The sequence below is a fragment of the Pomacea canaliculata genome, linkage group LG14, assembly GCF_003073045.1.
Source record: "Pomacea canaliculata isolate SZHN2017 linkage group LG14, ASM307304v1, whole genome shotgun sequence".
NCBI lineage: Eukaryota > Metazoa > Mollusca > Gastropoda > Architaenioglossa > Ampullariidae > Pomacea > Pomacea canaliculata.
The window spans coordinates 10,803,250-10,828,142 of NC_037603.1; the positions used below are offsets into that span (position 1 = coordinate 10,803,250).

The 24,893-nt window shown below is 42.8% G+C and overlaps 1 protein-coding gene across 6 annotated transcripts in view; it reads right to left on the minus strand.

Moving 5' to 3' along the window:
• LOC112555030 overlaps positions 1 to 24,893 on the minus strand; it is a 98,893-nt gene that overhangs the window by 26,879 nt on the left and 47,121 nt on the right. For all 6 annotated transcript variants that reach the window (XM_025223154.1, XM_025223157.1, XM_025223156.1 and 3 more), the window contains 6 exons: positions 24,210 to 24,311; positions 18,542 to 18,587; positions 16,960 to 17,549; positions 5,106 to 5,249; positions 2,681 to 2,847; positions 2,224 to 2,369 (listed from right to left, as the gene is read on the minus strand). In XM_025223154.1, coding sequence (XP_025078939.1) covers positions 2,224 to 2,369; positions 2,681 to 2,847; positions 5,106 to 5,249; positions 16,960 to 17,549; positions 18,542 to 18,587; positions 24,210 to 24,311 — 1,195 coding nt within the window. The remainder of the gene's footprint in view (positions 1 to 2,223; positions 2,370 to 2,680; positions 2,848 to 5,105; positions 5,250 to 16,959; positions 17,550 to 18,541; positions 18,588 to 24,209; positions 24,312 to 24,893) is intronic.

Consider the following 24,893-nt stretch of genomic DNA (forward strand, 5'->3'; position numbering starts at 1 on the left):
GGAAGAAATAGGATTGTAATAGCGAGTCACGTGACACAGAATCCTCTCTGTCAGTCGTCAGATACAGTAGAGGTTAAAGTTCGCTAGTAGCCCCCACTAATACAGTAGCCGGCTCTGTGAGGTGCACCCAACTCCCCCAGATATTCCCTCCCCCCTCGTTGACTAGGTAGCTCACTTCTCCTTAGGCAAGAACTTTGCTAAGTCGACTCCATGTTATTAGTCAACATAAAAACAAATTCGTTCGCTCATGCACACGACCCCAGTGTGGAAGCTCAACATAGACATTACAATGCTACAAGTCGGCTGCCAATACCACCACAGCAGCAGCCTGGCAGCCATGCCACATGCCAACAGAGATGCCGCCTGCCAGCCAACATGCCATATGCTGACAGAAAGACTCACGGAGAGAGGAATATTATGTAACCAAGGTGGAATATTTTCCTCGTCAATCTTTCATTAGTGACATGAAGGAGAAATGCTGGGTTAGGGCGAGGGTCAGCTGGTGGGGCCGGGGGCATGAGAAGGTGGAGGATGATGTCAGCGAACGGTACCTGATGAGTTTTCAGTAACACGCTTATCACGTGACCTTATCAGACCGTTAACGACAACGACACCATCGAAGACAACGAATGAGCGGAGAGACAGAAAAAAAAAAAAAGGTCACATCTCGCTTTTTGAACTAGAAGTCAAAACTCACACGAGACCACCGAAGTTGATATCGTGACGCGGAATACGAAAGTACGAGAGCATTGGATCTCTGATGGAAAGACTATCCGGGGTCATAGGTCAAGTCTTTAGACACGTTCTTCTACTGACATGCTGAAAATCCTTTAGTCATATATTAACTTTCTGACTACATCCTGTCTGAAACTGAAACTACGAGTTTCTTCTTGGAAAATTTTCTACAGTACGAATGAGGAGTTTTTTTTTTTTTTTAAATCTGGAGTTTCCTGTTTTTGCGAAACTCAAATAATGTTTATGGGAAGCTTTCAAGCGCTTTTCCGCAATTTTTCAAAGACCGTGTTGAAAGTCAGAACACTTCACAGAGACTAAACAAGTTAATGTCCTCAGTACCTGGCAAAGCCCACGTGACATAAATAGACAAGTTTAAATACCGCAACTTTTTTTTTTTTTTTGCAATAAAGGACAAGTTGTAACCCGAGTGATATATTTAACTCTACCTCATCCGCGTATTCGAAAAAAAAAAGCATCACCAGAAGATGTTAAGTCCAGTTCCACTCAAACACACAACAGGTTTCTGTGTCAGTTGAAGTCTACAAGATAAACACTAAAAACACTTTCACGTGTTCTAAACAAAAACAGACGTAAAACAATATTTTTTGGCTCGCGGCCTGCTTCATCTCGGTCCCAGCGAGACGTGAATGATTTGTATTCATCACAACTCAGTTTGCTCCAAATTATCGACGAAACTGTCGGTGTTTAATTAGCCTCCATGCTCGTGCAGGTTTAGTTAAACAGTGGCCGAACAACGGAATTAGCAGTCTTGCAGAAATTCAAAAGACAGACAGACACCTACGAACAGAACCTGCAGGGGAGGTGCTGATGCTTTTTCCAACAGAATGCGTCAGCTATATATCGATAGTTGTGTAAGTATTCTCTCTGTGCCCTTATCATGTTTAACAATTACTAGATGACAGCGAATAATATCAGCAAGAATTTCTTCCAACACTATCTGCTCTTACATCCCCTCACCTCCCGATGGGAACAGCTTCTCATTCCCCCTTTTGCCCACCCACCAAGTGTATTTGTACCCCGCTGAGGCTGTAACATTGCAAGCGAGCTCAAACAGGAGGCCACTGCTGCATGAAGATATGCGTTTAAGCAGGGAGAAAAACAAAACATTATACGTAAGCACACGTATATTACATATAAACACAGCGTATATCACATGAGAACACAACGTACTTACCACGTAAACACACCGGACTAACCACGTAAACACAACGTACTAACCACGTAAACACAACGTACTAACCACGTAAACACCACGTACTTTACAAGAACACACACAAGAATATCGCGCATAAAGTAGAGAGCTTTTGACACGTAAATACACGTATATAGCGCGTATTTGCCGAGTATTTCCATGCGAAACATCTACTCTCACTCTTCATGAAGGCAATTAATCAGGTAAGACGATCAACACAAGACCCTCCGCTGCTCATTTCAATACAAGGTGTTGTTGCTAGGCGACGGTCTTACCTTTAATGAGGTCAAACATGGGGACGGAGCGAGCGATCTTGAGCGGGGTCTTGCCCCCGTACGTGGCGATGAGGGGGTCGGCGCCGTGCGACAGCAGCAGCCGCACTACCTGCACATGGTCGTTCTCCACGGCGTCATGCAGCGGTCTGCAGCACACGTCACGAGTGCAGCAAGCGTCAAAGGCAAGCATCAAGTATCGACTACTGCTATCAACTACAGGAGACTACGAGTGGGAATTGTGGGAAGTATGGGAATTGTGGGAATTGTAGGAATTATTCAGCTTCACGTGTAAACGATCAAAGTATTTTAACAACCTCGTCCAGACGTGTACTGTGTAGATCAGTGCGTGTACTGTGTATATCTGTGTGTGTACGTGTACTGTGTAGATCTGTGTGTGTACGTGTACTGTGTAGATCTGTGTGTGTGCCTGTACTTGTAGATCTGTGCGTGCGTGTACCTGATGCCGTCCAGGGAGCAGCAATTGACGTCAGCGCCGTGAAGAATGAGATGACGTGCCACTCTGACGCTGCCTTTGACGCAACTCTCGTGAAGCGCCGTGTATCCAGCGTTGTCTCGCGCATTGACGTTATATTCGCCGCTACGTAAGCAGTACAACGTCACTTCCTGTATTAAATATTAAAAAAATTCTATTATTCTCCACCAGTAAGTTATAAATAAAGCAGTGTGTACAGACGCGTGTGTGTGTGTGTGTGTTATTCACGTGTACAAAGTGTGTTCAATCTTTACCAGACGTACACAAGAGAGAAAGAGAGAGAGAGCGAAGCAAAAGAGAAAAAAGAACAAACAAGAGCGAGAGAGAAGAACTCCTGGTGTGTGGGGTGAGGGCGTGGACTAGGGTCAGTGGCATGAGGTCAATGGGATGACAAGGGAGGACAACGAGGAGAATGCTCGCTGACCAACTTCAGTTAACGAAGGGGCACATCAAGACTACAGTGTCAGTCTAAACGGAATTATCAACTTCTCCATGCACTAGGCTGTGCAGACTTTGAATGAGCGACATTTCTAAAAAAAAAAAAATACAAGCATCACATTCCTGGAACAAGGGCTCCGCCATTTTGTCACGCATGTCACACGGAATTAAATAAGCTAAACCATAAAAAGTAACTAGAGTGCTGACAATAAAATAACAGTGGGAAGAGTTCACGGAGGAAATCAATCCTCTCCCAGTATTTTTACAGCCTCGTAACACGAAGCTATAATCGTGCCAAGCGAAACATGGAGTAGACATCTCACACAATAGTTGTAACTGTTGCTGTGTATAAATTACAAACAGAGTAAATAAACAAACAGGGGCTTTCCATTGAAGGATAAGTTTTCATATTGACACAGCCACAGTTCAACTTGTCCGCTCTGTGGCCAACGCCCGCAGCAACAATGAAGATGAGATCACAGACGACCTAGTGAGGGCCAGCCCAGTCATCGCCGATAACAACAGCGCTATTTTCGGCCGCCGACAGCTGGCGTGAAGTCTCGGTCTCGCGAGTCCTGCCATTACGAGTCAAGAAGGTTTGCCAAGCCAAGTCCTCATCCTGACCTGCTCTGTCAATCAGTCTATCCGTGGTGCCTTCATCTGAGACAACTACAGACTACCGACACTTTACACAAAGTTAAATACATGTCTGTGCTCAAAGGTACATAACAGAAGGGTAAGTAAACAGAAAAATGCCCAGCATACAATAATTGATAATAATAATAACAGCCCTCCCAGCTAAGATTCCTAATAATAACACAGATAAATAAACTCCAACTGAGCTCTCTACCCAAACATTTTAAAATATTCATAGCTGTAGCGACTAGCAATGAAGGTGCTTCTAGTTCTTGTGCACTTGGCCTTTGTCACTCAGCCTGTGGCGATGAAATATATTTCACAGAACAAGCTCACGGCGTCCAAAGTAAATCAAAGATTTGTTTACAAGCGGCCTGTAGCCATGACACCATTGATTCCTGTCCACTTCACCGCAAGGTCGCCACCACGTGCTAAGACAATGCATGCAACATTTCTTGTTTTCATTCCTGACAATCTGGCATTTAATAGCATTAAATAATACAAATATACTAAGGGAAGTGAGGATCGCGGTGTGCACTTAATTTCACACACACACAGATGTTCGACTACAGACCAAAGAACGAGGGCTCAATCTACCGACAGATATTTGCAGCTCAATACGTTTTCGTGCCTCGCCCTCGCAATAGCGAAGAAAATGTTTTTGAAAAGTCGTTTGTCATTAGCGAGCCTCCCTTCCCCACTGGCAGTTCGATAATGTTTCTCAAAGGTCATGGCTGGCGACCTTCCATCGACCCCGCCAGCAGCGCCAACTACGCGGACGACGACATTAACAGCGACAGCGCCGATAAACAGGTGCACACAAGGTGATGAAAGGTAACGCAAGGTAAGTACAAAATGTAGGTTTGAAGATATGATCAAGACAAATATAAAAAAAAAAAGCCCCGGTGTCAACCTGTACCGGTAATATTCGGAAACTACTTCCAGTGCAATGATCTTCTTACTTTCTGTAACAGAGTGAAGCTAATGAACATCAACTGCCACGCCCACAAGGGGGGATACGACCCCCTGTTACAGTTAAAACTTTGTCCTGGATGCCACTGATATAATGGAGGTCTTTTTGTTACTAAGAAAACTTTTAAAAGGAATCTGCTCTTCCAGGTCAAAAGTAAGAATGATGAATCACTCTGAGGAAGGCATTTTTTAAACGAGCAAAATCAATGTATTAAAAACATTACTGCACTCGGCTGCTTCTTTCAAATGTGCGGTTGACCTCGGGCACTCGGGTGCAAGAACGGGGTCACGCGGCCGCGAGTGCGGCGGAGCATGGCTTACCCTCGGCTGACCTCGCGCTTACCTCGTTGCCTAGTCGTGCAGCTCGGTGCAGCAGCGTCTCGCCAGAATTCTTGTTCACTGCTATCCGCTTGACTTCCGGTGGCACAGGAAGTGCGCACTGACTTCCGCTCAGCTCCACTGTATCTTCGCCGTACAGCAAGGTATCCTGGGACGACAGAAGACATCTTGACATGAATTTTTTTTTTATAGTTTTGCTTCACACGTAATGCTACTAACACCTTAAATTATTATACTATGGCTAATAAAAAAAAAAGTTAGACCGCATCTAGGCAATGTAAATGTGGATATGGATGAGCTAAAGCAGATCCATCGACTGCAAAAAAAGAATAAAATAAAATAAAAATAAATAAATAAAATAAATAAGTGCTACTGTATCAACTATTGGACTAACTATACAGCAACAATTTTAAAATTGACAGATTCGATTCGTACAGATGGAGGTAGGGTAAAGAGATGGGAAATGGTGTGTGAGTGGTCCAACGTGTCAAACACACGTTCCAGCCTTCGTGTTGATGTGTAAATGAAGAGATGTGAGTGGTGCGACGTGTCAAACACATGCTCCAGCGTTGGTGTTGCTGTGTAACATGTGGAACACGCCCCGCGACCTGCTTTATCGACTTGCGCAATGTGGAGCACATGTATCGATCACTGAATGTTTCCTAATGTCACCACAAGGTCGAGGTCATCCCTCCGCGTGCACAAAAGACGTTATCGCGGCCGGTGACATCACGGTACGCCATCAACGTGACAACCTTCGCGGTTCAAAGCGCGGCTACCGCATCTCATTTCCATACATTAACTGTAAAGTGGCCATAAACTTCTACACGTGACCTGGATTTCCAGCACCATCTTGCGTGGAGAAGATTAGTAGATGAGAGTAAGATAGAACATAGAAACGTTAGTGTGTGTGTGTGACATAACAAACAGACATTTTCAAAATAAGTACCCATAATCCACTGCAGTGTAGGATACATGCAACGTCACATCCGGCTCGAGTGAGTACTGGATAGATGGGGTTCAAGTTTGAAGAAAAAAAAATGTTAATTTATGTTAATTACTTTTACATGTAGTGTGGGGTAAGTGTTTAAAAATGAAGAGTTTTTAATATTTGCTCGGGACATTCAAGACTTCTTGGTCAACCCAAACGTTTACTTGCTGGTGATGAGAGAAACAGCAGACACAAGCACAAGTCCACCTAGGGATCCACGTGGGTCCAGCTACATCATTTCAAAGTTGACAAATATTTTGCGACATCTTTTATTGTGTTTTAGAACTGTTAAATTTCATTAAAAAATACATCGGTATGTCCACTAATCTTCGCTAATTTAAATCAGTATGTGTACATCAACATCCATGTGAAAGTGAACACGGACAATGGCCACCACCAGGATTGCCGACTGTATTGCCGGGTGACATTTATCCTCACGAACTGTACATGAACATTGTGACATGAAACTGAAATCGCGATTTAAGCGTCTGTAATATGAGTAAAAACTAATTATGATGTTTTTTCCCTACATAAGTACATTCACGATTCGGTTGCGAGAAGGTCAAAGGTAAAACCTCACTCCCGCCAAAAAAAGTTCTTTCCACATTCATGACAGCGGGTCAGGAGGCTTATTATTCACCTGGCAGGTGCGAGTTTCTAACCCTGAACACAGGTAAGGTAAAGGTCGTGTACTACAGACAGTTTGTTTTCTCTGGAAGGTCCTGGTTGTGCAGAAGTACAGCATCTCTTGCCACTACCACAGCCACCCCGTATGATGGTGTGTGTGTAACCATATTGTTCCACCACACCTTCCACATCCCCTCCCCCAGGTGCAAGCATCTTTCTATCGTTAACCAACTTATCTCTCTATCCTACTGTTCTTCTCTCAGCAGATGAAAAAGAACAATTTCGTTCCGCTTACATATCTCACACATTTACAGTAAGTTTTTCAGCCGTGTATATTAATGTAAGTATATATTCATGAGACAAAGAGATGAGGATGACACCCCAGCTCTTGCCTGCAGCCTTGTGACCGTTGGTGCTGCAGTCTAACGGGCACGCGCTCGGCGCTGCACCAGCCCTCGTGTAAATCTGTCTTTGCCGAATAAATCTTTCCCTCTTTTGTCTTCCTCTCTCCATCTTCACCTGAAAGCCACGTGCCTTCCTGACGCAGAGACCTTCGTGTGAACCCTCCAAGCTCTTAAACCGAGCACTAACAGCAGGAAGCCAATCAACATGAGATTCGTTCCCCCCAAACCCACCCCGAACTTTCCCCTCTCATCCTCTTCCCACTGCAGCAGCTCTTACAACTTTTCTTCTCTCGTTCTCAACCGAGCATGCATGCACGCGCGGTAACAACCTCCTTCCTTCATTTTTCTCGTCATCAGCAAACGACAGATAAATCTGGCGCTAGGGGCAGTTACCCAGAGCTGCTGATGCTAGCCACCACCCCTCCTGTGCCCCCTGCTCCCCGCTAAAGTGCAGTCTGCAGGTCAGCAGGTCAACCTTCTGTCTGTGGTGCGCCCTCGCTGACAGCAGCCGAGAGTCGGAGAGAGCTTTGCACTCCTAGCCGCCTGGAGGCTTCTCTGGCACCAGCTACACGATAATTTCTACTTGTAAACACTTGGAATATATTTAGATAATCAATTTTATATAAACACACCACAAAAAACATTTTAGGACTTTAAAAAATAACTTCACAGTTTTAAGTTTTACAAAATGCTGCGCAACTAGCCTCTTGACTGTAGATGTCGTTTCTGAGTATATTTAATTTTTTTTTATCATTTTTGCTTTCTTTATTCAAATATCCTCCCTGTCTGCCGGGATCCCACTTATACTCTTACTCACAGAAGGCTTTAGGTAGTGTCTGTAGGGAGGAGCTCGAGACCATCCGACACAAGGAGAGGAGTACCACGTGGTGTAGAAGGACTAGACACTCGCTTTATTGCTGATAAAGCTGCTGATAACAAACCACAACTTCTCTTGTGTTAATATTTACTGTAACTTACACTGCCACCACACTATTATCACCAAGGCAAGAAGATTCACACCCGCAGAGCTTCACAATATCACTCAGCACACTGTGAACCATATTCTGGTTTATCTGTTTATTCCATCTGTTCGGCAGGATAATGCGATCCAGAAACTTCTATCTCACACACACACAATTCACAAAACGACCGGGAAATCTTTTCAAGGCATGGAAAAAAGAGTCTAGAGGTATAGGGTTACTTCCCAGCTGGGAATCAGGGCTATGAAATGAAAAAAAAAATGTTGTGGGGTATAGAGTAACCTCCCAGCTGAGAATCACGGTTATTAAAAAAGACAAGAAAGAAAGCTTGGTCAGGTGTAGAGTTACCTCCCGGCTGAGCATCACAGACATTAACGAAGGAAGGATAAAAAGTGAGATGTTTCCAACAGACAGGATTCTGGGAAATTAAAAGCAGCACAGACTGAAAAGGTGAATGCTTCGGCTTCGGAAACTCGGTGCCGCCGCTCAATGCCGTTCTTTTCACGTAGTTGTTCATCCGTATCACACATCTGTTATATGAAACCTTCAGGGTGGTTAAACTGGTAATGCTGGAATGCCCACCCGGAATAGATGGCTGAATAATAAAAGAAACTGCCACCCGGACCACTTATAATTAATATCTTTAAAAAATTTATCGCCGATATTTGAAAATCCAGTGGTTAATCAAATTACAGTAAGCATCGATTTTTCCGTTAAGATTTTCTTAGTGATAAAAGCAAAGACCTTAAAGAGACTTCGGAAAAAGCAGACCAAATGACAACAACAATTCAAAGGCTGCATTCGCAACCAAGATTCAGTGAGTGTGTGAAGTAGGCTTTAGCGGGAGTTGAGCTGTGTGATGGTGGCTTTAGCAGCCGCCACCTATGTGAATGTCACACCACCCAACCCACCCATTACTTTACACCCTCATTTCTCCCTCTCCACAGGCACACAGATATCTGAGTCATGCGACAAACCGCCCTTGGGTTTTTTTTTTTTTGTCTGATAACTGCAAACAAAGCATATTCCTCCTTTCAACTTGCCGCTGATGTCGACCTCTGACTAGCTTTGGGCGGTTGAAAGGTCAAGGGTCCTTTACCACTTGCTGCTATCATACGGACAATGGAGCACGTCTGATGGCGTGTACATGATGCCCTGGCACGTGCTTGAACTAAAATTTAGAGTAGGAACTGACCGACCGACCACATTCGAACCCGTGACCCGTGTCGGCTGACATCAGACACTCGACATCAGTCTCGTTGTGCACAACATCGTTTCCGATCCTAATTTGGAAAATGTTATCTAATGTTATCTGACACGTGCTTTCCGATAATAACTGTCTTCCTGTTGCACTCGTCCACACTCTCAGAATTTCAACGTTAACGCCCGTTTGAGAGCAGCAGCCATGTGAGGATGAGGAAGGGGAGGGTTATCCTGTGACACTGTGATTCACCATCCACTGCCTCACAGGGTCTTGTGGTGTCTGGTGGCGGCAACCTTTCTGCACCAGAACTTTAGACAACGGTATCTGAGAAGCGATCAACATTAGGAGAGAGAAAAAAAAAAAGTTGGACCATGGAAATGTAGAGCAATTCGCTAACAGTTCAACATGACCCAGAGGGGTCTGTTTTGTACTTTATCATGTCCTTGTAGGTTTTTTTGACATAAGCAAGTTTGAAACATGTTTGAAACGCTCTCTCGCACACACACAACCCCTGAGCACTGATATTTGTATAAACTACAAAAAAAGGGGCAGGCACGAGGAGTGAAAAGCATTTCCATAACCCTTCCAGGCAAGGTCTGATCTACATTTAATACTCCAGCTGTAACAATTCTTCCGTGCAAAACTACCAAATACATAAAAATGCTTTTAAAAAATGCCATCAAGGAGACCACAACAAACAAACAAACTGTAGAATTTCCTGTACCAGGTTCAACTACATCCAGCACAGCACAGAAAGCAACTGTCGCAAGTAAAAACAAACTTTGCACATTCCATCCTCCCCACAATTCCCTTCTTTGCCCTCATTCCCTACTCCCAGAACACGAGGCTGTTGCTGCCAGTGTACTGGAGGATGAAAGCCAAGAAATCTGACCTGGACTCTCGAGTTTTCCTCCCACATCCCCATTTCAGCTTTCACTCCTTTTTCTAGGGTCAACTTTTTGTACACCACCTTTGTTTTTGTTGCTGGCGAGAGAATTCCATTCCGTCAGCTGCCTGGTGTTGTGGTTTTTAAGTATACAATATTTACAAAACCGCTGTCAACGCTTTTTCGTCGTTGGCTTCGACCTGGATGTGGTTATCAAGAAGCCAGGCAGCGCTGGGTATAGGCAGCTCTCTTGATGTTTTCAATTTCAAACCTCAGGCACAAGAAGTCATGGCTGCACTGAAGAAATAATTTTTTGTCATATCTGTAACGATAGTGTGGACATTCCCACTTCTAAGCCTGACTTTGAAGAAGGGTCTTTTTTTTTTAAATTTTAAGTCATTACTGACTGCAACCAAAGTTCTCTCTTTTCACCTTTGGCAAGCCAGGAGATCTTTTAAAGTACTTGTACCCCAGTTTGGAATTTCCTGCCAGCGCACGAAAGACACACCCAGACACATGGAACTTTAAAAAAATTACCTTTACAACTCATCTTTTCCAGAATTATTTAAGATTTATGCTCTTCTGCATATGTGTGTTTTACGGTAAAAAAAAAATTCTAATTAAAACTCAGCGCAATAATATTATTTTTAATTTTGGTGGAACACTTAAGCATGAATTTATGCAGTTGAAAGAAAAAAAAGCAAAAAAAAAAAATAAAATAAATAAACCAACAAAAAAACAAAAAAAAAACAAAAACCAACCAACCAAACAACCAAAAAACAAAACAAGAAAAACCCCAAAACAAAACAAAAAATTTAAATATACAAATTCAACACTAGGAGGATGTTAAAAAATCCACTAACATGTTTGCAATCGAAAAGAAAGGTTGGGAGTCGGTGAAGTGGCAGACAGACAACACAAGATGATGGATATCATGCATATGTGAAAGGCTGGGTAGGGATTGGTGGGGAATGGTACGTGAGAACTATGCACATCTGCAGACAGGAAATACAAAACAAGCAAATATAACTGACAAGTTATGAGTGTTTGTAGGCAGAAAATATAAAAATATGCTTAGGAAAAGAGCAAAAAAGTTATGCTTTCCACGGGAGAGGAGAAGGAAAGCTGAGTGTTTGCAAACAGAATATGCAGCGCGCCTGTGAAATGGCAAAGCTGCCAAGAATGAAAGGGTGGGTGAGCTGGTAATGGAGACTAAGAGCACAGGGATAAAATGGACAGTCAGCTCAATAATCCTAGTATTTATCTCACATCCTTCTTCTCCTCCGTCTCTTTTTTTTTTTTTTGCAATGGTGCAATGACTCCAAGTCCAGACCTCACAAATACTGCTTTGTCACAGGGAACCTTTGTCACTGAATTAAAACTAGGGTTGTAGATTTCACCCGGGACAACTTATCTTCCTGTTACATACACAGCCCTTCCTCACCCCTAGCAGGAAGTAATGTCTGAGACCAAAGATGAATACAAATAGAAAGGAAGGCGAACTGAATGAGAAAATGCTTGGAAGTGCAAGGAAAAGGGGAGGACAATGAGAAGGAAGTAAATTTGTCTAAAGATAAATCTCATACGCAAATGACAAATGACCAAGTTTATTAAAACATGTGGCCAATTATAACTTGGAAGTGTGCTCATTTACAAAAGTTACCACCCACCAAAAGACAAACAAACAAAACAAAATAAATTATGTAGAACAAGTGCTAGTACAAGGTAAGGATACAGAAAGTAGTGCCTCAATGAAAACACAAATACACAATCTTACATAGTCTTATGCGCAGAAACAACTGACAATTCATCTGTGGTTGAGCAGCTGGACTTCAACAAATACAAGCGATTTCAAATGACTGTTACTATTGCACACAGGCATAATAAAACAAATTTTCCTGCTAGTACATGGACAAACTGCTTTTCTGACAATTTGCTGATCATGAAAGGAAGCTAAATCCTGCTCGACACCAATTATCTGAGAACATATATTGAAAAGACTGAGTAAATTGTTCTTGTTATGGACAAAGAGTCTGCGGAACCAGCCCAGCAAGGAAAAAGATGAAAGACTTTCAATGAATGGTAAACGGCTGGATTGCTCACTGTTCACCTTCTTGCTCACCTTTAACAATATGTTCGGTGTTTACATCAAAATCTGCCGAGGCACCCGGAAGAGTCAACAATGTCCAAAGATTTATTGTGTTGGAAACTACAGTACCCTCTTTTATTTTCCTAAGGTTTATGCTCATCTCTTTTGTCTACATTTAATTCCAGAAAATTTATAATGTATTGCCACGATCTTCCTTCTGTCCCTGCAAGACAGTCAACCTGCGGTATGTCGGTTAAATTAAGGCGAGAAGATAAAGCCGTGCTCGACAAGAATCTGTCCACCCCTAGAACCTGCAAAATACCTGCATCAGTACACCTGGCACACCTCGCGAATACAGGTGTAAGTGGGTTAGCTTGACCTGCCAGCCTAGTGTGTAGGAGCGTTCGTCGTGTGCGTACGGTCCTGGCACCTAGCCTACACTTGGAGGGTAGGGGAGGAAGGAAGGGAGGGGTGTGAGGGTAGGATGAAGGAGGAAACAAAGGGGCACGCCTGGTTGCTCGTCTGAATGATTCTTTCTCCAGTTCTCCCCATCCCAGCCTCCACCCATCCATCCACAGCCTATTTCCAGCGGAAGGCTGTTGGGAGGGAAGAGAGATTCTTTTTACTTTCTTGTCAGGCTTGGAGATGCTGCAGCACCATTTTCCAACAACACAGTTGCCACTTGACTAGTCTGATATAACGGTTCCTCGTAAGCATAAAAACAAATTTAAGCATCATTTTACAGAACTTGGGGAAAACCGGTTTTCTTCCTAAATGCAAAAAAAAAAAAAAAAAAAAAAAAAAGAGAGAGAGAGATGTTTGTGGAATGTTTTTTGCATTGGCGTTTTTACGGAAAACCCAAATATTTTGTGGTAACAGTATTCCCCTCAACATGCCAGCAGAGTGCGCGTGGCTTTGTTCCTTAGCCGCACGTGCGATGCTGCTCGTGTTTGGATGTCAGTCGCGGGTCACAACTGTCGAATGTCGAAGAGTTGATCAAATGTCAGCGACAGCATTCACCATTGTACATCGTGAAATGAAATAAACATTGTTTATTGTCGCAAGGCTGGGCAAATAAATATTACAGCAGTTTTATTTACGGCAGGCCTGTCCCCTGAACATCACGAGCCCCTCGCTCTCTGTCTCTCTCTCTCTCTGTCTCTCACTCTGTCTCTCGCTCTCTGTCTCTCACTCTGTCTCTCACTCTCTGTCTCGCCCTCTGTCTCTCACACTCGGTGTGTACAAGTAATGAAGTGATTAACATTCTCGCACTGACTGAGAACGGGATTGGATTTACAGTCATCTGGGATCAATAGACGAGCGCAGCGGGCAACGACCTCGACCTGATGTGTTGTGCAGCTGCTGAGCACCACCACCACCAGTTCTGAGCACCACCACCACCAGTTGTGACGTCAGCAGCCCAGCCCCACCACAGATGGCGCCACGCCGCGTTTCTAGGGAAGTCCTCGCAATGTCGCAAAACCTATTTTTTTTTCTATCTGGGTCTTCTGTTCCGCACTGCAGGGATGGTGGTGGTGGTCCAGTGTGTGTATAGGAGTTGGGTAAAGGTCAACCAGAACTCAGACTTTCTTTCGCGCACCCGGCGACACCAGTGTACCAAGTCACCCAGGCCACCTCGTGGGCAACTGCACCCGGTGTTTCCACTGGACACTCCCTCCCTTTGAAATCCCCATTCCCTTTTGTTGATGCTTTCCTAAGTGGAAACTAGTGGACATTTGGGTCTCCTCAGTGTGTTGGGGGACAGCATCAATACCGTTCCAAAAAAAATACATATACGGGTACATACTACAGTCTGCTTTTAGAAAAAAAAAATGCTCTAAAAACTATTTCTCTAAGATTGTTTTAAAGAACTCTCCTCAAATGCAGGCACAATCTCACAATATGAAGTCGGTGAAGGGCTGAGATATAATACTTCTACCAGAAAGTTTTATATCCTGCATCTTTTCAACAAAATCTGAACTTCCCTTTTCCAAAACACTCTCTTTATCATCCAACCTCTCTGTCTCTCAAGTGCATCACACTCATTCTTCCACTGTTTGAACTTTAAAGAGAAGATTAGATAATCTTCAAGGGTTTTCTCGCCATTGAAATTCTCCTCTTTGAAATATCATCACACAGAAAAAAAATGTACCGATCTCTGCTTCTTTCTTCCCTAACTCCATTCCAATTTTCAGAGAGAAAAAAAAAAGCTATTACGCAGAAGGGAATGAAAAAATCTCAAGAATTAGGAAAGAAAATGTCAACAGCTAGATGATATATGGACAGCTGTGTTCTTAAGTCCGGAAATCGATCTGATCTCGAAATTTATTTTCTTTCTCGTCACAAATGTCTGCCTGTGTGATTTATCCATTCTTCAGATAGGACAAAATCTGTGGTAAATGTTAAAAAATATCTGCGCTGAAGGAAATTTATCCATGATAGTATACAGCGCCGTTAAAGGCAAAACCTGACTGGATGTTTTTTTTCTTATTCATCTTGTCGACCCAGCATGCTCTCAAGAAACAATTCTAAGCAAATGTGTGCCGGCTGGAAACAGCTCCATCATCGTCAACTATCGCTTTACAAGTGTTAGTATGCCTCGGGCATGTGACACAAACGGTCCGGAAATATATCGCATGATTTACATGCAAAACAGGCCATGAAAACACATTCTCTCACACTCCACACTTTTCTTTCTTCTTATGAACACACACACATCCTTCTCTCTTTTCATGAACAAAGACACACACCTCGCGATTTAACAGGTATTGTGCAATGGATGGAAGGAGGGTGAGATAGGAGACTGAGATAATTGTGCAATGGATGGAAGGAGGGTGAGATAGGAGACTCAGATGGTAAGTGTAAAGAAGTGACTGTTACCAGAAATACAGCTGATCGCCATAGGGACTTGACTGGACACAATCAACAACCCGACAAGCACTCCCCTTCCCACATCAATACGTTTTTTCCGAGAACAATTATTGTTCTTTTTTGTCTGTTATTGAGTTGGTGCTTCCTCTTCGAAAATAGGGAACAATCATTATTGTTCACAGGCAAAATGCGTTCCCAGACCCTTTCACATTCAAGCTGACGAACTACACTACGGACAAAAGCATGGTCCGATTATTATCCAGATTGCATATTAGCGAAACCCAATAATTAATCATAAAAAACAACGACTTCATTAGTCCATTGACTGGTACCACTCGTACGGAGAGGACATAGAGAGATAGCCCCTAGTGCTAGACTTTGTCAAATGCCTTTTTAAAGTCTACGAAGTGGCGAAGGAAGTCTCGCTGATGTTGAAGATGCTTCTTCATCAAAATGCGACAACTATGCTCCTACCTGGTCTGAAGCCAGCCTCTTCTTCTGTAGCAGTTCCTCGGCGGTGGTGTTGATGCGATTATGTGCTATTTTCAGTTGAACTTTTCTTGGGAGGCTGATTAGGCATATGGTTTTGCAGTTCTGGCACTGTTCGCCGTTTATTGCTGTTGAAAGGAGTATGATTATTGTGCGTCCATTTTCTGGGCCATTCTTTACCTTCCTAGACTCTTTGGAATATATTAGTGAGGGCCCTTGCTGTCTTGTCTCCACCCTTCTTGAATAGCTAGGATGTTGTCACCGCCAATCTTCCTTCAGATTGCAAACTTCGAGGTCCTTCTTTCCTACTTCGGTCACAAAGATGTAAGATATCGTTGGCTGCTTTTACCTTGAAGATTTCCGCAACATTTGGGTCTTGCAGCTTCTCCAAATCGAAGCGAATTCAGTGGATGTTCCAGCGGTGTTTCATCTTCAACTTTGAAAAGGTTATCGTCGCTGTCTTGGTCCGACCTGGATATGTCCTCATCTTGGATTCGTTGATGCTGGATTTGAAGCGTCTAGGCATCAGGATGAAGTCGATTTGGTTATGGACCAATCATCTGGCGAGTACCCAGTCGCTGCAGCGATGTAGGATGTAGTCGTTATTAATTTAAATCGGACCTTGATCGATGTCGCCGGAAGTTTCTGTTCAGCGAATACGCATGGTCTACTCTCTAAGCTTATACACTTGGTGGCGCCCATCTTCCTCTTGAAGTGAACCACAGCCTGACTGAGAGGATGTGGTTACTGGGACCTGTGCAGTACTTTCGTCGGGGTGAGTCTTCGTCCGCGGATGCCATCTTGGCAGGCACTATTTTTTAAGTCGGCATTACAGAGCCTTACAAGCCTTACACACAGAGTGCGTCATAGAATAAAATGACGTCAAATCTTCGCAATGACATCAGACACTTCCTGTCAGAGACTGACGTCACAACAAGACTCTGACATCACAAGAAGACTCGTCTGCTTGACCATCTCGGGAAGCTATCGCGGTTACACGGCGGAAGGACACAAAGGTCTATTTCACAGGATTTTTTCTATTTTTACAAACATCGGCAACCGACATAGTGCTAATAAGTGGTAAATAGTGAGAAACGAATCCTTTATTTCTCCTCTATTGCTCTCGCGCTCTGTAATTGTCACTAAATATATTTTTGAAACGTTTGACCGTCGCCAGAGCCTTATCACAAACCTTGAGTATCCCTTTACGCGACTACTTCAAGACCAACATGAAATCACATTCCGAGCTCTGACCAGTTTCTACAGCTAGCCGATATTACCTTGAGGTCATGGTTGAATGAGTCAAAAGCAACTTACCTCGCGCCCCGATTCAAAGTTGTCGTCGTCGAAGCAGGATTCCGCGTGCTTCCGCCGCAGACGACTTTTGCCGCGCCGCTTCTTGCGGCTGGCGAGTGACCTGCTCTTGCCCCGCGAAGACTGCGAGTTGCCGTCCGCGAAATCCGCATCCGCCGCATCGTCATCATCGTCGCTGACATCTTTCGACTCATCGTCCGCATCGTGGTAGTACTCCTCGTCCACATCGGAACTCTCGAGCCCCACGCCCAGCTGTTTGCCCGATGCCCGCGCAATCGCCCCACCGCCATCGGAGCCGCTCGCTCCCACAATCACCCGCGCGGACTTGGACTTCCGGGATGGCCGGGACGACGAGAAGGCGGAGGCGATGTCCCAGGGTTCGTCATCGCGCGGCAGGCTCTGGGTCTCGTCCTGGGAGTTGTCGCCAGCGTCCGTGGCGTCGATGTGATGCTGTTGCTGCTGCAGTCGCTCGCGGGCGAGGTTGCTGGCGTGGCGCCGCGCGCGACGGATGGCCTTTCGGGACTCGTCACGCTTGACCTCCTCCTCGTAGGCGGCGTTCCGGTTGTACTGGCCACTCTTCCGCTTGGTTGTCTCTGCACCACGTGACACACGCACAAAAATAAGTCAAGCAGGACACCTTCGGTCAGGAACATTTACAAGGTGATGCCGGAAGTCTTTTGTCAACAATATTTAATGAATAAGATACTAATACTATTGATAGATGTTCGCAAAACATTATTTCTCAAGAGTCATCAACAATGCCTTTTAGATTGATATCCTCAACATTTTTTTTTATTAGAAAGATTTATATTATTCGTAATAAAAAACTGAGTTTGTAAGGAATATTCATATCATTTACTCGTTTTATGTCAAGAAATGTCAAACAAACGTGTTTTGTCAATAACTTTTGTTCAAAAATCATTCATAGAGTTAACCTCAACTTCTTTGTCAACACATTCATTTTATAATGCACTACACCTTTTATAAAGATGATTTATGTTATTATATACAAGGTTGTCAAAAATATTTATCGATGCCAAAGTCTTATGTCATAAACATGTTTAAAACTTGGTAATATTTTGTTATTTTCTTTTAAGTTTTTTTGTGAAAAAGGGTAGCGGTTTACATTTTACTGTGTCCAGTATAAATCACAAATAATATCTCCTTATCCAAAACCGCAATTCAGCACAAAAAAGCAAACCCTTTTCAGATAATAAAAAAGTGGGAGTCCATGTATCTTCAACCGTGTAGTCTCCAGACAAGACTGAGAAGCTAGTATAATGTTGTGTACTTGTGTGTCAGTAAGATATGGTATGTCCAGATGACATTTTATTTGGCTTTGGGTGTGTCATGTAGCACCTGTTGACCAGGACACGACTACATCGTGACCTAGCCCCACATCCCCAACCGTTTGGTGTTTGTTCTACTTTGTGTGGGTCACTTTATCTCCCGACACCTGAGACAGGTGTAAGGCACCTAAATAGGTCCTTGTAAGTACTCCGTGAGACTATTTAATAATAAGAGTAGTAGAAGGAAATAGCTTGTTTAAATCATTTGGTGTTTCTTCCTGTTCCTTTTTCATTACCTCGACGAGGGCGTCGAGCTATGGCTGAACGCTTCAGTTCCCGGGCCTGAAACGAGATAAAAGAGAGTTAGTCTACTTTCACACACACACACATATTCTCATCTAATCATTGAACTAAATGACCCACGAAAATAAAGAACTGTTAGTGTCAGTTGTCTCAAAAAGCACACACGGAAAAAAAACGACTCTGTAGTATAAGGTCTATTTTTAGAACTAGGATGATGTCATGCAGTTTGTAAAGCACGGTTCTCGGGATACGTTTACCTTGAGATTCCTCCTACAGCTAGCAACGGTCTAAAGTTCAAAAGTTTTGTATTGTATCAAACCTCTTTGACAACTGTTCTGTCGGCGGGTGAATAAACAGACCGATACATAACAAGGAACGATAAAGAACGATACAAAACCTAACGGAGTATGTTCAGCTAGGATGATGGCCGCCAGGAATAATAAAGTTCTGTCCTCGATGATATTCACAAGGTCTGACAAACAAACAAACCGGAATGAGTGAATACAGCTTTGGACTTTAGTTTCAGGTCACCGAGAGCCTGCAGCGGAAAGTGGCGCGTGTCATCGCGTGCAATCGCCTGATCACGTGCAACGGAAATGCCAGCGTGTCATGGCAACAAAAATGGCTGTATAATAATAAATGTTGTTTTTTGGCATTGAACAACAATCAGATCGCAGGGGCATACGATGAGCTTTCTGCCTGCCCACGTTTCTTGCACAATGATTCGCTGTTCTAACCTTTGAAACGGCCTCCCAGTCTGACGAGGTTTCCACAAACCGGAAGTCGAGTCTTTCAAACATCAAAACAAGGTTTCGAGTTGTTTTCCGACTTTTTAAAAACCAGTTTTGGCCAAGGCCGCATTTCCTGTTAATATTTTTCCCTCTTCGGCTCTGAGTGCTCGCTACGTGTATTCGTTTGTTCTTTTTTCCACCTGTGCTTTTCTGCGCAGTTTAATGGGATCCCTGATCAAAGATCCGACTAAAACCGACCCAGCCTAGTAAACAAACTGTTTTCAATGTTATAAAGGTTATGTATGACTAATTTTTTCATGCAGAATCTCACGAACTGTTTTTGATAGAAGCGATGTTATCCATACTGATTTGATGTTAATGATGTTTACACAAAAACAAGCTCCACACCTGGCATCGAACACACCGGGGATCACTCCAGCGGATCAATACTAAACAAAAACTAACTTGCGGAAAGTTAAAAAGCTTGTAGTGTGTATTTCACAGCAAGGGTTCTCAGTGCATGTTTGTAATGTATTTTTTTTTTCTGAACAACGCAGAGTCCAGAGACGGAAGACGGGAGAATAAGAAAGGATTAAGGGAAATAAAAATTTAAAAAAATAACTTATCACTTTCCATCTGCATTCCTTTCCTCTTACCATAAATCACAAAGTACAATATATGTCAACAGAACTGACAATTAAGAAATATTTTCCGTTTATAGGAAGTGTGAAATCAAGGACCATAACTCACGCCCACTTCCTTCATCCACCCTCCCATGTCAAGATCACGGGTTCACTGATGCAAGATATTATTCTGGAGACACCCTGAACATTAACATGATATTGCCGCCGATGAATAACTATAAACAAGTGTGTCCACGCAATAAACACGGAGTTTTATAAATAAATTTCTAAATAAATTTGCGAGGACAAACGAGACTGTTTTCATCCTCCGTGCACCTGCCGCTGTGTTCCCTCCACAACACTCGATGACGAGGGCGATCCCTTCCAGATGGACCTTCTCCTGAACCGGAAACAGCAAAAGAAACAAACTGCAAAATCTATCTTCATCATTAACTCGCCTCTCGATTTCGAGTTTGCATCAGCAAAAGGTTTATACATCTCATGGAAGGAGCTTCCATTTTTTGATGGTTTTGTCTGTATTACGAATGGCTCTCGCAAGCCACTACCGACAGGTAATCGCTCTTGGCGCATTTTTGCCGATTCTTTTCCGCAAATGAATAATTACTTCTGCTTTGTGAATGTGCGTCACACTGCAATACGGGTATCGGTATTTTTAGTTTTCCCCGGAAGTCCGCTTCGTGAGGTCTGTTTTTTTTATGTCTGCCACTTTCTTTTCCCGTTCCTGGCGGCGATCAATTGGCTGCAAATTATACGGCACGCGACCATTGCAGGCCCCTCCCCGGTCTGTGATAAGACTACCTCCAGCCCCTGCTAGCATGCCAACAGCATGGCAGACAACTGCTGATCTCATTCTACCAGCAACAACTGCAACCTGACTCTCGTCTTCAACCCGCGAACCTGCAATCAGTAAAAGATACGACCAGCTGTGGGTAGGAATACGATTGTCGGGAACAGATTTCCTGAACAGTTTCTGTTTGGCAGTCTAGTTTATAAAAAGGTTCACGCAGAACAATTCCATTTATTTTAAGAAAATTTTTTAATGAACTATGTGTGAATGTTTATTTCTTCACACAGTGTCAAGGACTCTGCTGTGGTATCACCCGATTCCGATACGTATCTAATCCTAATCTTTTGATGAACCCCAACGAAATTGTTTTGTTTTTTTCATCCTCTGCCAGAGATTGAGAAGCACTTGGTTATGAAGTCAGCAGCCACGAGCTCAGAAAAAACATGGCTCTCTGTATATATCACAAATATTTATATGCACATCAAACTGTCATACATGCATAATGCCCTCAAGACTACAAACGACACCTGGCGGTGATGGATGATGGTGGTTCGAATATAAACCAAGTGTTTGATGTCAGCAAAGCAAGAAAACAGGATTTTGCTTCCACGTTGGTACATATGCAAGCAAGCAAACAGACAAACACACAGTCAACACTTACAATACAACAGACACATGAGAAGGACATGTACTGAGCTGATGTAGATAAACAACAGAAGTGGCAAAGGTTTCTCCACACTTGTCTAACATGTCACACCAAGGTAGGTAAATAAAATATTCAAGACAAATGTTTCTAATCTTTCTCAAATTAGTGATTCAGCGCAAGCAGTAAGCTTCATTGAACAGGAATGATGCACAGTTCCAGGACAAAAACAAAAACAAAACAAAACAAAAACAAAAAACAAAAAACAAAAAAAAGCAACAAAAAAAAATAAACAAAAAATAAACAAAACTCTCAGGCTCTCTGGCAGGTGTGCACGAAGACAGGAAGTGAATTATCAACCTCTCTTAGCTCAACACACGATGTTAAAAAAAAAAAAAAAAGAGAAAAAGAAAAAGAAAAAAGAAAACCATCGGGACCCTGTAAAAGCTTTAAACTGACTACAGGTAAGATTTACTCCTCGTTTCGAATATACCCTTTGATGTCCTTCCCCTAAGGATGGCTGAGTTTATATTCTGGTGAATAGAATGTCTATTATTAGTGTGTGTATGTGTGTGTGTTTACATATCTATAAACTAAACACACTCACATGTCGGTGTGTGAACACGCTCGCCTGTCTTAACATCCATTACATTCAGAAGAACCGGGTGGTCCTGGAACAAGGTCGTCTGCTGTGATGGCAGCTGTCAACCATCCCCTGCACCCGACTCATTCCCTCACATCCACCCGTCCACCCAGCCCCCACTTCAAAGACGCCGCGCGCGCGCAGCCACTTAGAATTATTGTTTGTGCTGCAAGTCGATTACAGTCGTTGCTCATTCATAAATGGAAATGTAGTCTGGGGTTGCACGGGGGACATTGATTATGTTCTTTTTTACGGAGCATGCGGGATTTCCTCGCACATTTTATTGGCGGACTTATTCTCCCATCGCCTGGTCCTCCTCCCGACTGGAATTACCAGGCGTTCACAAATCAGACTCCATCAGCCTCACGTGCACTACAACGGGTTGAAGATACGAGTGTAGAAGCTCAATCACAAGGCTACTACGACAACAACCTCTCCATTACTTACGATACTACTCACAAACCGTACCACAACATGCTGGTTGTTCATTTCTGTTGTTTGTACTGAGAGTTCAAATAGAATTATTTGACCCAGCTGATGTCCTGTTTCTTTACTGATGATGACTGACCAACACCACGTGACCAAGTGACCCTCGTTAAGACCATTAAAATCTCATCTGATATGGGAAATTAAAAAAGAAACTCACTAAACAATAAATAATAAAATAAAGGGAAAGACAAAGATAAGTTAAGAAAGAAGGTATTAACGAGGGATAAAAGAAAAAGAAAAAAGAAAAAAAGGAGAAAATCTTGTCTTGCATGGAGACTTCTAACGATTTCTATTGATATCTTTTAACCAGCTCGGATGTCACTCCAGAAGATCACAATTCGGTCATTAAGGATCGGATCACACCCTGTCTTGATGGCTTTTGTTGTGTAAAACATTACAAAGTATCATCGTGCTGCTCGCTGAATGGCTCCAATTACTGTTCGTGACAATTGGACACAAAGTTGATATCTTTAGCCCGCCGGCCATTAACTCCAGCTTCACAAAGAACATGGCGAAATGTTTAGACAAGAATATTGTATTCGTTCCTTTCTGGAACACCGTGACCATGACATGATTTCCGGGATGTGACCGAGAATCCCCATTCTAATGAAATTCTTTGGTAATTAGTGAAATGAGATTTACACCTTTTGAAAATAAAGGGTCGGGACAGAGAAGATTGTTTCTCAGTCTCACAGAACAACAGCTTGCATTAATTAGCTTCCTAGTTCTCTCTCTCTTCCTTGTTCATTAAATATATGGTCTTAAAGAAATACCTAGGAATAAATTTCAAAAATAAGGCGGTTTATGACACAATTACTCCACATAACAAGTTGCGAACACGAGCTAATCAAAGTAATAACAGAAAACTGAGTTCTTTCTAATGTCTTCTCTGTGATATTTCTCACAGTCATGATCAGGCAAAAACTATAAATCCTTTTCTAAGCGGGAAGGAGAGAAGAAACAAAAAGACAGGAAGATCGAAGTCTCAGAGGTTGCTCGGGTTAGGCAAAAAAAAAAAACAAAAACCATTGGATGGAACCGGAAATCAGTCGTTACCAGGAATTCTTGCAGCCAATATTGGTGAGCATGGAATGGATTTGTTTCTTTCATTGTTAGACTTATCACAACACACCCTCCTCCCCTATCATCCTTACAATAATAAATTATATAAATAAAAACCCAGCATCCCCCACCAACCACCCAAAATAAAACTGATTTTTCTCTTTTCTCACTTACAGATTGTGGTCAAAGTCTTCAACAAACTTAATAATTCCAGTAACACAAAAAAGCAGCAACAATAAGTTAGAACCGGTAATGAATGATTCAATTTATCCGACGAAAAAAAAAAGAAAGGAGAGTAAGAGTAACAAATGATTCAGTAAAATGAAAACACAGACAGTAACAGTAATAAATGATTCAAGTACTGTCACAAATGTGGACAAATGATCCAATTAATAAAATAAACTTCAGAGAATTAACTAAAACATGTCAACAGGGCTACTAGACACGATTCCAGTAATCATGAAAACATGGCCGACAACATAACAAATGATTCCACTGATGTGATTTAATGCCAGTCCACGGCAGCAACACGTGACCATGGGAAGCAACATTCAACCAATGATTATCCAGCTAATATGATGAATGCAGCCAGCAGCACACATGATTTAACTGTTATGACAAATCACGTGACAGAGATTCAAGTAACAACACATGTAAGCAACCTTCTGATTGGTGCTGGACAGCCTCCGGCGTGCAGTGCGCTTGCCCGGCTTCTGTTGTTTCCGGCCAGATCGCCTCTCCTCCTCCCGACGAAGCATTGCCCGCTGTGGACAAGTCACAGAGTTAAATAAATAACAACTATAAATACAATCCCTGACAGCTTCTCGAGTTTCAAGGATATATTACGAGCTTGAAAGGATGGTAATAAAAGTGATAAATATTTGTTGCCTTCAGAGGAAGAGATGTGGGGAGGGGAAGACAGGTGGTGTTGGGGGAAGATTTGTGGAAGACTAGATATCTATCTTAGGAGGGAGAGATGCAGATGAACAAGAATAAAAAAGGACAAAGAGGCAATAAAGTATTACACAACTGATCTTCCCTACAATCCAACTTTGCTGTCAGATTAGGAGATAAAAACCCACATGAGGAGGATCGAATACCTGGCTGCCTACACTTTGAAAACGATCCTTGCAGGGTTAGGAAGGACATCAATTATAACTGTCTAATGGTTTATTCTGGATAAAATAGCGAGCAAAACAACAGACACTTTCTAGCAACAAACGGTAGTTGAAAACATGCAGATGAAAACACTCAGAGTTTTCCCTATTCCCTCTGGGCCAGACAGACAAAATAAATATAAAAAAAAGGAGCAAAGAGCCGGTGAGATGGAGAGATAGACATTGTGC